At 40.4% G+C, this 13,710-nt stretch overlaps 1 protein-coding gene across 1 annotated transcript in view; it reads right to left on the bottom strand.

The window, feature by feature from the left end:
- The window catches only part of RNF212 (ring finger protein 212), a 54,134-nt gene extending 43,420 nt beyond the window's left edge, over nt 1-10,714 (bottom strand). Inside the window, exons 1-2 of the mRNA XM_025185865.2 lie at nt 10,372-10,714; nt 7,051-7,112 (exon numbers count right to left, since the gene is read on the bottom strand). Of these exons, the coding sequence (XP_025041650.1) occupies nt 7,051-7,112; nt 10,372-10,483 (174 nt within the window). The 5' untranslated portion in view covers nt 10,484-10,714. The remainder of the gene's footprint in view (nt 1-7,050; nt 7,113-10,371) is intronic.
- Between the last annotated feature and the right edge of the window lie 2,996 nt (nt 10,715-13,710).

Below are 13,710 nucleotides of genomic sequence, written 5' to 3'. Positions count from 1 at the left end.
AGGTTTGAGATTAAGTCTGGTTTAATTTACAACCTTTTAAATAAACTGGAATATTTAAAAAATGTATTTAAACACTATTAAATCAGTGGGGGGCAACCTGTGGCCCTGGGCTGCATACGACCCATTGGCATTCTGGTATTGCCTGCAAGACATTTTGTTTGTTGTTACCCACACGCAGGTTTGCCAGATTCCACTGGTTTCTGTCTGTGTAGTCATTTTCCTACTATTGTTACTAAAGTGACATGCACATAAAGAAAGGGCACATGAAGTGAGGTGCATGCAGATTGCACACAATATTGGCTACGTCTATACTGCTTTCTTCTTGCGCAAAAGCGTATGCAAATGAAGCACGGATTAGCATATTGCTGTGCTTCATTTGCATAATTCATTAGGGGCCATTTTTGCACAAAAAACTCTTGCGCAAGAGCCATTCTACCTCATTGACCCTAATTAATTATGCAAATGAAGCACAACAATGTACTAATCTGTGCTTCATTTGGATAGGCTTTTGCGCAAGAAAGAAACAGTATAGGCACAGCCATTGACTGTGAGAACCATGTGCTCTTTCTGCATTCAATCAAAGTACTGTTATAGTGCAGCCAGCATTGCACCCATCCCTAAATTCTAGATATGCAAGTGCAATTAGTAAAATTATCCTATCCGGCAAGACCAAATTGGTTGTGATAATCTTGCAGCCCACTGAGATGAAGTAGAGCCTCTAATGTGGCCCACTCCGTAGCCAAGATTGCACATCATTGTATTAAATAAATGTGCTTCATATATCAAAAAGCAAAAATTTTAAAGTGAACATTCAGGAACAGTAATATCTGAAGTGACAGTGTGCTTATCCTAGTAGTTTATAAGTGAGGCCCCTAAATACAACAGAGTGATGTGCTGAAAGCTTTAAATATGCTGCATAATTGTGTTCAACATTTTACGCTCTCATTCAAAAAGTAAATATCACCTTCTAGTGGAAAAAAAAACTGATGCCTGGAGAGCCTGAAGCAAGAATTGTGAGAGACGTTTAAGATATTTTCATTCATTTATAAAGGGTGCTGACTCTGAAGTCTAAGGACAAATGGTTTACATAGCCGTATGAGCTTTTTCAGAACTGCGTATTTTAACAGAACTTGAAAGCTAATGTAGTCCAGTGTTGGAAGGCAGTAGAATATATTAAACATTTTGTAATGGAACAGCTATTTACTGAGGTAACTTCTCCCCCAAATTTTAAGTCTGCCCAAAAAACTAAGAAATTTAGAATGACATCCATTCCCCAGCAAGAAAGACTCAGCTTCCTCTTAAATGTTGAAAGAAAAAAGGCACATTTTTGTCTATAGTAACAAGTTTTGTCACCAAAAACTGCATTTTGGCAATGAAACAGTGACAGCATACACCCTGAAATACAATTTTGATGGGGGAAAACACCCAGTTTCAGCAACAAAAATCCTCCACTTCATGAGAGACTTTTTTCTTTCCCACTCTTCCCCCTCCTTTTACTATTGTCAAAGAGCCAATGTAGACACTGTTGTTTGTTTCGTTAACAGAACTAGCTTCTCCCATTATCCCACAATGCCTGCACTGAGCACTCTGTTCAGTGTTTCAATCTCTGCTGCCCTGCAGACATGTTTCCCTCCCCTTTTAAAGCTCTAGGAAGTATCTGACAGCTGAGCGTGCTGCATCCTTTGAGGAACAAACAAAGAGCAAATCATTACAATGCTCCTCTTCTTCCCTACACTGTGAACACAGCGACAGGCAAACTGCTGCTACAGGGGGAAGGGACAAATGTCGTGCTGCTTTGACATTCCTCAACACAGAGAGCTCATAGAATCATAGAATTATAGAGCTGGAAGAGACCTCAGAAGGTCATCAAGTCCAGCCCCCTGCTCTAGGCAGGACCAATCCCAACTAAATCAACCCGGTCAGGGCTTTGTCAAGCTGAGACTTAAACACCTCTAGGGATGGAGACTCCACTACTTCCCTAGGTAACCCATTCCAGTGCTTCACTACCCTCCTAATGAAATAGTTTTTCCTAATATCCAACCTGGACCTCTCCCACAGATGATGTTGTTCCTAGCAGGCAAGGAGGCTTTGGGAGAACTCAAGATGTGATCAGCTCTGCTTTCCCTCAACACTATACTGTGGGTTTCATTGTGGACATGATCTGTCAAAAGAAGGACTAAGCATGAACCCTCTCTGGCAATTTTTGTTTTGTCGACTTTTGGATGTTGACATAAGTTTTGTTGACAAAATTTGGGAGATTAGACATACTCTCAGTTACTTTGGTGCCAAAATCTCCAGCTGTTCCCTACTCCATTAGGAAAACCTCCAAAGTTTTATTTTTTTAAAAGTGAAATTATTTGCTCTTAAGAAAATATGGTGCTTTTTAAAATTATGAAAATATGGTGCTTTTTAAAATTAATACAAAAATAAATACTATATGTTTATAACTTTCTCTGAAATGTTTCTGGTTCTGTGTTCAGGGACAAGTAGACAAGATTTCAATTCATGGATGAACCAATGGTGTAAAGAGGTGGGGGTTCAAATTGATTAGCTGTTGTAACTTTTAGGAGAAACATGGTGGAATGGCAAATATCAGTGGAATAATATAACACTTGGCTATAAAATGGGAAGACAGACTAGATTGTAGAGGCAGGTAAGTAGTGCTATTCAAGAAAGATTTAACAGACGCTAGGATGAAATTGCCGGGGAAGTAAAAAAAAGTCTATGCAGGGATAAGAGAAATTTCATAAACAAGATTGCAGAAAAAGCAGAGGCAGCATCTAAATAAATGGACTTGAAAACCCTGTAAAATATAACTCGAGTCTTGAGCGGAAGGAAGAGAAACCCAAACACACATGTTAAAAACATAGATGGTCAGCTACTTAACTCAGTTGATGAACAGGTAGCCAGATGGAAGGAGTATTTTGAAGAAGTGTTAAACAGGCCACCACCAACAAATCCACCACAGCTAGAAGCAGGAGAACCCCTAGATATCAACACTGGGGGTACGTCTACACTGCATCCCTAGTTCGAACTAGGGATGCAAATGGAGACAACCGAAGTAGTTAATGAAGCGGGGATTTAAATATCACGCGCTCCATTAACATGATCTCGCCGGCGCGCTAGTTCGAATCACAGCTGATTCGAACCAGGAAGTGCGCGCCGGGACGCGTTAGTTCGGACTAAAGCCCTTAGTCCGAACTAATGTTACTCCTCATTTTTTGGAAGTAGGAATTTCTGAAATTAGCAGGACCTGATAATATTCCACCTGAAGTATTAAAAGAAGGAGGAGCTGCTATAGTGGACCAGCTACACAGTTTGCTAAATCTGATATGGACAACAGAAGAGATTCCAAAGGATTGGAGAAAAGTGCCGCTAATGAAACTCCCTAAATATGGAGATCTGTCACTATGTGAAAGTGGAGGGGGCTTACCCTCCTGTCCATTCCAAGCAAAGTATTAACCAGAGTCATACTGGAATGAATAAAGACCATAGTCCACAAACTACGAGGAGAACAGGCAGGTTTAGGAAAGGACAATCTTGCACAGATCAGATAGTAACACTTCATAGACTTTATGAAAGCCTTCTTTCTCCATTACTGTTCCTGATTGTCCTAGACTGGGTCACAAAAACAGCATATGCCGACTCAGGAAGGGGACTGCAATGGACCCAAACTAGGAAACTTGAAGATCTAGGCTACGTCTAGACTGGCCCCTATTCCGAAATAGCCATGCTAATTTCCAACTTTGGAATAGGGAAATCCGCGGGGGATTTAAATATCCCCCGCGGGATTTAAATAAACATGTCCGCCGCTTTTTTTCCGGCTTGGGGAAAAGCCGGAAAAAAGCGTCTAGACTGGCGCGATCCTCCGGAATAAAGCCCTTTTCTGGAAGATCTCTTATTCCTACTTTCAGGAAGTAGGAATAAGAGATCCTCCGGAAAAGGGCTTTATTCCGGAGGATCGCGCCAGTCTAGACGCTTTTTTCCGGCTTTTCCCCAAGCCGGAAAAAAAGCGGCGGACATGTTTATTTAAATCCCGCGGGGGATATTTAAATCCCCCGCGGATTTCCCTATTCCAAAGTTGGAAATTAGCATGGCTATTTCGGAATAGGGGCCAGTCTAGATGTAGCCCTAGAGTTTGCAGATGACTTAGCCCTGCTTGCAGACAAATTAGAGCATATGCAAGAGAAGATGGATGCCGTACAGGAAACAGCTGAGTGAGTGGGTCTTAAGATTAATCAGGAGAAGACCAAGTTGATGTGCATTAACAACAGAAAGGAAGGTGCAATTACAATCGAAGGAAAAGCAGTGCAAGACGTTGAACAGTTTGTATACTTGAGGAGTGTTATCAGCAAGAATGGGGGAACTGAAGAGGATGTCAGTGAGAGAATGTGAAAGGTGCAACAAGTCTTCACCATGCTACGACCAGTCTGGTGTACAAGAACCATTTCAACAAGGACCAAACTACGTATTTTCATTTCCAATGTGAAATCAGTGCTGCTATATGGCTCGGAGACGTGGCATGTTGTCCAGAGCAACACTAAGAAAATTCAGATGTTTGTCAATAAATGCCTTAGACACATTCACCAGCTAAAGTGGTAAAATAGAATGTCAAATGAAACCTTGTGGACCCAAAGAACTCAGAAACCAATGGAGGTCCAGATTAAAAAGAGAAAATGGCAATGGGCAGGCCACATCCTGCGTAAGGACTTGAAGAATGTATCATGAGACAAACGTTAGAATGGAATCCAAAGGGAAGAGGAAAAGGGGATGTCCCAAACAAACATGGCGATGATGCTTCAACAGTGGTAGTGCCCCTTCACAGTACCTCCTAACATAATGACAAAATTGACTTCCAATTGTTTCACCATGAAAGTAAGGAAGCAGTTATCTAGTTCCCAGATACCTCACTGACTGGACATTTTGTATCTAAATATCAACTAAACCACTGTATCTTTTATTCAAAATGAAACCCATGTTAGCTAATCTCAGTGTTGAATATCTAACCATTATCCATAGATATAAGAAAATAAAATGTAATCTAGTCAGCAACACTCATATTCATGAATGTGTGGTATGCATATTTAAAATATATTTTATGTACAAGCTATAAAATCCCTTTAAGGTTCTAGCATAGATAGAGACCCTGGATTGAATCTATCTTAGAAATCCAATAAAAATATAGAAACAAATGAAAAACTCCAGCAGGAAGAGATTTACTATCTGGCAAAAATAAGGGTTTATATTAAATGTTTAGATTATTGTTGTATAAAGCAATACTGGGTATCTTTATAATATTCTAAAATAATAACTAATTCCGTCTTGATTCAGTAAACTATGTAAGCCTGTCTGAAATAATAACCTGAAGTACAAAAACAGTAAAAATGTAAATTATGCACTAATTGAAAAATGTAATCCTTCAACTATCCCAAATAAGCAATGTATTATTGACATAATTAATAGATATGTATTAACCTGATCTTAAATATCTCTAGGAATATTACACCATGCTACAAGGCCAAGGAATGTAACACTCATTACTGACCAACTCTGCTCCTGTTTCAGGGGCAAGATAGTCATATGCGCTTGTAGGAATGATGTTTACACTAAGCATGTTCGCAATATCCCCTCCTCCACATAAGAAAGGTGTATTTTACTGGCTGGTAGTTAAGGAGGAAATATAATGTGTCTCCACAACCCAAATATGACTATAGCTAATGAGAAAGTTTATAAGCAGAAGGAGGGAGGATTAATTCTTCAACCCCATTTTAAAAAAATAAAAAGAGGGGGCTGCACAATTGTCTGGTGAGTTAGAGCAAGAACCTCATGAATACTTCTATTCAACTCTACACTCACAATAGAATATAATACAAGGGGAGAGCTGGTAAATTAAAGGAATAAACAGACAGACCTGGTATCCATGGCTATGTCTACACTATGCAGAAGATCAACACTTCCGCAGTCAATCTTCTGGGGTTTGACTTAGCATCTAGTGAAGACCCACTAGTTAGAACTGAGAGGGCTTCCCCATCAGTGCCAGTAATCCTGCTCCTGATGAGGAGTAAGGGAAGCAGTTAGGAGTATTTGCTTCCGTCGACCTCACATTGTATGGACAGCGCCAAAATGTGATTTAAGATATGTCGACTCCAGCTATGTAACTAACAGGGCTGGAGTTGCGTATTTTAAGTGAACCTTTCCCTTTAGTGTACACCTGGCCCATATGTCTAAACACTGCTAGACATGCATCTGACGAAGTGGGTCTTTGCCCACAAAAGCTTATGCTCCAACACTTCAGTTAGTCTATAAGGTGCCACAGGACTCCTCACCGCTATTGCTAGAACTGTACATTAGTTATTCCTCCAATACAAGAGCCAGAGTAACTAGTGCAGGATGCACACTTTTTAGGGAGGGCAAAAGGGCCATGATGAGTATAATGAAAAGCAGATTTTCTTAAACTTTTTAAGACCAAGGAACACCAAACAATAAATTTTTATGAGGAACACCAAAGATTTTTTGAACAGGAAAAAAAAAGACTCAGGGGGAAAGTTATTGAGCAAAAAACCAAAAATAAAAAAAAGGTCGCCTGTCCCTTTAAGGGCAGCCATTTTTAACTCTATTGTTCTTTGCGGTACACTTCCGACTGCCTCGCGGCACACTGGTGTGCTGCAGAATGCAGTTTAAGAAACACTGATGAAAAGTAATGTGGAGGACAGAGTTCATTTACCTGAAGTCTAATACCACCATGGAATTTTCTACTTTTTAACATTCACCTCTAACCTTTTACATTAGTCACAAACATGCTTCTTTAAGAAGCTGGACTGATTTGCTGCTGATTTCTGGGATGTACAGGCTAGATATAGTTGTGTCTGAAGAAATCCATAAATGTATAACCCATATAGTAACAGAGTCTCTATGATTACTCTCAGAATATTAGTAAATATCCATAGTGCAACTGACAATAAAAGGAAAATATATTGTAATGAAAATAACTCCACTGCTAAGCAAACTACAAATTAGTATAATAGAAATACTATGAAAGCCTTCATTTACCGTTTTAGAAAGAAATATTGTACGGCAAGGAGCTCTACAAATCAAACATTCATCTTTTTTGCCTGTAAAATAAAAATGAATGCCATGTGAATGAATGCCATAGCGTGTACAAATTATAGAACTTGATTTGATGATTAGTCCTTTTGTGTATCAAGAATCAAAGGTTCTATACATAATTGAAAATAAAATCATATAAAGGGCTTGATTTTTTTTAAATGTGAGCACACGGTTGCTCAGGTGATAATAGGCAATGGCTCCCAGGCCTGAATCCAAGACTCATGTGCAAATAACTTTATGCACAGTCTGACTGAACTCAGTTGTTGGAAAACTTCTGTTGATTTTAATAGGACTACTCACATACTTAAATTTAATTTTTGGCATAAATGATTTGATGGACCACAGCTAACCAGAGGTATGCCTGAAAGATATTTTGGGCCCAATCCCGCTCCCACTGATATCAGTGGCTGAAATTTGTGGTCTTGGCTTTAATAGAGCCATAATTTTATCTTTGTGGTTTTTGTCAGTGACTTGAGTAGGAACAGGATCAGAGAGTATTCCTGAGCATAAAAGTAACCATTTTCTAAGCTATGTCTTTATTATTTAAAAACCCATTAACAATTATTTTCAATAAATGCACATAATCATGATACTTAAATATACTTTTTATCTTCCTTGATAGTTGGCTAGATATGTGTAGATAGCTGACTAGATATATCTAGAAAACTTATTCGCTTAAAGGGGTAGCTGTGTTCGTCTGTAACTTTAAAAAAAGAATGAATAACTCTGTAGCACCTTAGTCCTGGCTTGCACTAGGGAGTTATTTCAAAATAACTCTCCTTATCTCTAAATAACAGGCAAAGCATACACACTATCAAGATCATTATTTTGAAATGACGTGCTGGTTATTTCAAACTAATAACTCCTGATTTCCACAAGGAATAATGCTAATTATGAAGTAGGTATTTAGAAATAACGGTAGTGTGGATGTTCCGGTGCCGCTATTTCAAAATAACTACTCCCCAAACTACTTCAAACAAATTATTCCCCAGTGATTCCTGGGGCTCCATGTTGAGGTAGCATGCCTAATTAACGGAGCTTGTCTCGGACTAATTTCAAGGCTTCCCTGGAGTCTGGACACTCTAGTTTGAAATTATTATTTCCGGAGTTATTATTTTGAAATAAGTTATTTTGAAATAATTTCCTACTGAAGACAGGCCATTAGACTCTAACAAAAATATATAGTTTCATGAGCTTTCGTGGGCAAAACCCATTTCCTAAAAGGTGGTTTTTTATTCCCTCAAAGAGGTTTATGTGCCTAAGCTGCCCGACATGAACTGAAGTTCCTACCTCTGATAGCTAGATAATTATTTGCTTACTGTCTAGCATGCTGAATATCAATGTTTGTCATGATATTTGAAGAGGAAGAACACAGTACATTTGTATTATAACTGGTAGAAATGTTATTTGAATACACACCAGGTAAAAGTTACACTCATCAATTTTTGTCTCACTCAGATTTTATTAAGAAAGCATGGATGCGGGCTACATTTGAGCATTCTGCAAGTTATATTCAGATCCTAGCTCTGCATTTTAGGCACTTTCCTCTTAAACAAAACTGATTACATTAGCTAATTTTTGAAGATTTAAATATATATATATATATATATATATTATTGTTTTTTCATACACTCTCAGGAAAACCAAAACTGCTGGAATGACATCAAAGTATGACAAGGAAAGAGTAGAAAGGCCATATTTTGTGTCTAGTCCTTAGTAGGGGTGGTAACCATGAAGGTGATGCTTACTGATTAAACAGTTAACCTTTCATATCTCTACTGCCCATTTACTGTAGAAGAGGCTGCTAACTAGGCTCTGTAGTTTGCGGAATTGCTCCTATGATTTTCTAGATACCTAAATATTGGCTGCTATGACAAATTCATTCATTCATTCAGTCATACTTTATTTACTTATTTATTTATTTAAAATATTTTTAAAATATTCGTGGCAGCTTACAAAATTTTAAAACACTATAAAAAAAATAAAAAGACCCCCAAATTTGGGGCATAAAACCTACTAAGACACACTGAGAGGAGGGGGTGCGTGCACGCGCACACACTCTCTCTCAAGCACAAAGCCCAAATCCCTTTTTTGGATTCCCCCTTAGAAGCCTCCGTAGACCTCTCAAAATGTAGCTGCAAGCTCAGATGTATAATCTGGGGGTCTGGAAATGTTGCAGAAACTTTCCTTTTCTTAAAGGTCCTGAAGCTCTCAGTTATGATGTAAATAAAGAAAATTTCATAACAATAATAATAGACTTTAAAATGTCTGAAGCAACTAGCAAAATCCATCCTATAATGTAAATTCCGTTTTTGAAAACTTTTCTAAAATTAAAGCAAAATGAAATAGTGTTTCAGAGGGAAGGAGACAGTACATGTCTGCCACCTTGATCTGAATTGAGCTGTGCATGCAGAGACCATCTATCTCTTGCCTCAGACATTAACTAAAGCCATGTGTGCTGGAGGACCTAAGGTACACTTCCAAAGTATCAAACCAGGATAAGGTGTTCGTTAATTCAATGTTTTAAAAATGTAGAACATTTGGTAATACTTACTTTAACAATACCTAGGGTAGGAAAGCTATGTTTGATGATTTTTTTCAAAAAAAGGAAAATTTCAGACTTTCAGTGGACAAATATCATGCAGCCCTTTGGATTATATTGAGATGGAGATTAGGGAAACTGGAATGGTATGCCACATTCTCCTCATAAAAAAAACCTACTCTGTTTCACACTGATTAAGATAATTTCTTAATGCAGCCAGCATAGGTGCTAGAACTTGGGGTAATGGGTATGCTACCACACCCCCTCGCTTGGAGTGGTTTCTATTATGTAAAGAGTTTACAGTTTGATTCAGTGGCTCTTCGCACTAATGTTCCTTCTAATCTTTCCCGTCCATGGGCATATTTTTTCCATCCGTGTGCAGAATACTGTTTTTATGTGCACTGAGGCATGTGCACCACCAGTAGAAACAGAACCTAGCTATGGGCACTCTGCTAATCAGCTGGGCAGCATTTGAATGTCTCCTGAGCAGCTGCACAAGGGCACAACTTGCAGGGAACACTGCTCAACACCCTTACTGCACAAATTGTTCCAGCCTGTGGAAAATATCGCTCAGTTTTCGATGTGACCCAGATGGGTTGAAGCCCCAGCAGGCTTGACCGCCTTGGCCAGCCTCTCTTCCTGCCTGGGTCCATAGGCCAGAGAGCTGCATGGCCTGGGACAGGGCAGAGCAGGGCACGACCCCTCTCGTGGCAGGACGTTACCTTTCTGAAGACACGGCTCACAGATCACATGGCCGCAATTGGTGAGGCTGAACCTGGGCGTGGCCGTTCGGGGCTGGCGGAAACACACGTTGCAGAACACCAGGGCAGCCATCTTGATGGGGGATCAGGGGAGCTAAGGCACCCAGAGAGCCCAGCCGCGATGGAGGCTGCCTCCTCTCCTTGCCTCCTGTGGCAGCTGCCCCCTGAGCCCCACACTCCTGTGCCGCCTCCCCCAAGCAGTGGCAGTTTGGGGTTGGCTGGGAGTGGCAGTTAGGAGGGGAGGGAACTCCAGCTGCCAGTCACCCCCCCTCCCGTTCCCCAACAGGGCAGGGAGTGCGTGGGGGGGGGGTTCACTTCCCCCTCCCCCGAACAGGGCAGGGAGTGCGTGGGGGGGGGTTCACTTCCCCCTCCCCCGAACAGGGCAGGGAGTGTGTGAGGGGGGTTCACTTCCCCCTCCCCCGAACAGGGCAGGGAGTGTGTGAGGTGGGTTCACCTGCCCCTCCCCTGAACAGGACAGGCAGTGTGTGAGGGGGGTTCACTTCCCCCTCCCCCGAACAGGGCAGGGAGTGCGTGGGGGGGGGGTTCACCTGCCCCTCCCCCGAACAGGGCAGGGAGTGTGTGAGGGGGGTTCACTTCCCCCTCCCCCGAACAGGGCAGGGAGTGTGTGAGGTGGGTTCACCTGCCCCTCCCCCGAACAGGGCAGGGAGTGTGTGAGGGGGTTCACCTGCCCCTCCCCCAAACAGGGCAGGGAGTGTGTGAGGGGGATTCACCTGCCCCTCCCCCCAAGAGGACACTCCTCCCCCTACCAGAGGACTGTGAGCATGTGTGCTTGTTTGGGGGGAGGGGAGCAATTCGCCATGAGGCCTTTAAGTGTATGTGGGGGCAGGGGGATTCACTGAGTGCTGTGTGTGTGTGTGTGTGTGTGTGTGTGTGTGTGTGTGTGTGTGTGAGAGAGAGAGAGAGAGAGAGGAGGGGAGGCAGGGATTCACCTGACTCTCCCCTCCAGAGGGCAGTGAACATGGGGGTGGAGATCCACTCTCCCCTCAACACCAACAAGTCAATGAACATGTGAGGGGGAAAGTCCCTCAGTAGGTGTGTGGGGCATTCACCCACTCCTCCACCCCAGGAAAGCAGTGACCATGAGAGGGAATTTTTCCCTCACTCCCAATGAGGTGGTGAGCTGGGGGGGGGGGGGGGGGGAAAGGGAGGGAATGGATTTACTCATCTCTGCCCCCCTATATCAAGGTGGTTTATATAGAAACATTGCCATCTGGTGGTACATCAGAACAATAGCATCCTTCATGCCATTCATATTTGGGGCTTCAATAACATTATTAAGATTAAACAAAATACAGGACTATGTAGCACTTTAAAGACTAACAAGATGGTTTACTAGATGATGAGCTTTCGTGGGCCAGACCAACTTCCTCAGATCAAATAGTGGAAGAAAATAGTCACAACCATATATACCAAAGGATACAATTAAAAAAAATTTAATTGAGACTATTTTCTTCCACTATTTGATCTGAGGAAGTGGGTCTGGCCCACAAAAGCTCATCATCTAATAAACCATCTTGTTAGTCTTTAAAGTGCTACATAGTACTGTATTTTTTTTCAGCTACACCAGACTAACACGGCTACATTTCTATCACCATTGTTAAGATTAGAGTTGGCTAAACACTTTCTAATGGCACAGTTTTCAGTGAAATCAAAATATTTTGGTGGATTGTATCAATTGCAGCTAAATGTTGTGGGTATTATTTGCTTCTATAATGGCAAAACATTTTATTCATCTAAACTTGAAACATTTCATTTTGACTTAGCTCATTTTACTTTATTTTTTCTATATAGTATAATATAGCTGAAATGAAAAATTTTGACCTGTTATAATAAAATGCTTTGATAAAGTCAAAACAAAATATTTTGGAATCTACTATCACTTTGTGAATAATTCTGATACTTCAACTTTTCATCCCAATTTGGGATAAATCCAAATTTCCAAATCTTAGTTTCCTCATAGACTGGAAATTCTGATTTTTTTTATACTAACCCTACTTAAAAGGTACCATAAATTGTGTCTGTGTGACACTCTTAACAGAGATGAGCATACAAACCGTCATTTTTTTCATATAAGGTCAGATTAACTTATAACCACATGCTGGCACAAATGTATTCTTTCTATGACAAATCAAGCATAAATAATCCAATAATCATTTTATTTTACCTGCTAGAATCTGAGCTTGGGTTCCTGCTGCAGCTAATAACAGATGCTAAGAAATGCACTTCACTACTCGCTCAGCTGCATACGTTGTTATCAGCATATGCCTGGAAAACACAGATCCCAGAACTCAGTTCCTAGAAGGTTTGAGCCAAAAATTGTTTTTAGAATATCTTTCTTAACTTTCAGAATAAAGTATATTCTAAACAGTTATATGTATTTCTTTTTCATTTGTATTAATGTTAAAATTCTGCAGTTTGTGTCACAATTCCACAAGTTTTTTTTCCTAGGAATATTTTGCAATGTGAAAAAGATAGCATTCATTGCATCTCTTTATTTAATTAAACACCTTCGGATTTACTTCTTTCAGTAACTGCATTTCAGAAATACAACAGTCTGTAACAACACAAAAATCAGTTGCATCTGGCAGCTCTTTTAAAAGGAATAATATTGGATTATTCAGCTTAGTAGGCAATCTAAATACTTGAATACTGGTACAGGTTGAACTTCTATAATCTGGACTTCCCTCATCTGCCAACATCTGTGGTCTGGCATCCCTGCATGCTCCAGGGATGGAACACTCACTGTAAAATAGCTGGAAACCTTGGGATCCTCCACCGCTCTCCAAGAGCTTCTGGAGTGCTGCAAATAGCTCAGATGGGGGTCTCCACAGACACTCTGCCTCTTCCCCCGAGTGCCTTCCTAATTCCAACTCCATCAAATTACAATGAATGTCTTTATAAAACAGTCTTTAGGACTCTTTAACCCTGAGAATGTTTCTTTCTGGAACCTTCTATATGTAGGCTTTATGAATCCTCTCCTCCCCACCCACCCACATGCACACATGCACTGAGAACTCAACAAATGGTGCATTTTTTATTTTTTGGTTTGGAGACTGAACCAAAAGTCTGGGGAGAAAAAAAAAGAAACAACAACAAAAACAACAACAAACATTTGTACTTTTTTATTGAATTGAAACACACAAAAAGAAATTAATTTAGAATCAACCAAAATGTCTTGAGTTGACCTGAAACCAACCAAAATGTTTTGAGTTGACACAAAATCTTTTGGGTTTTTTTATTTGTTTCAAAATGACTGAAACATTTGAGTTTACAAAAAAA

Source organism: Pelodiscus sinensis, chromosome 5 (assembly GCF_049634645.1).
Source record: "Pelodiscus sinensis isolate JC-2024 chromosome 5, ASM4963464v1, whole genome shotgun sequence".
Classification (NCBI taxonomy): Eukaryota; Metazoa; Chordata; order Testudines; family Trionychidae; genus Pelodiscus; species Pelodiscus sinensis.
The sequence above is the reverse complement of the archived record's forward strand: the minus strand, read 5'-3'. Positions and strand labels throughout refer to the sequence as shown.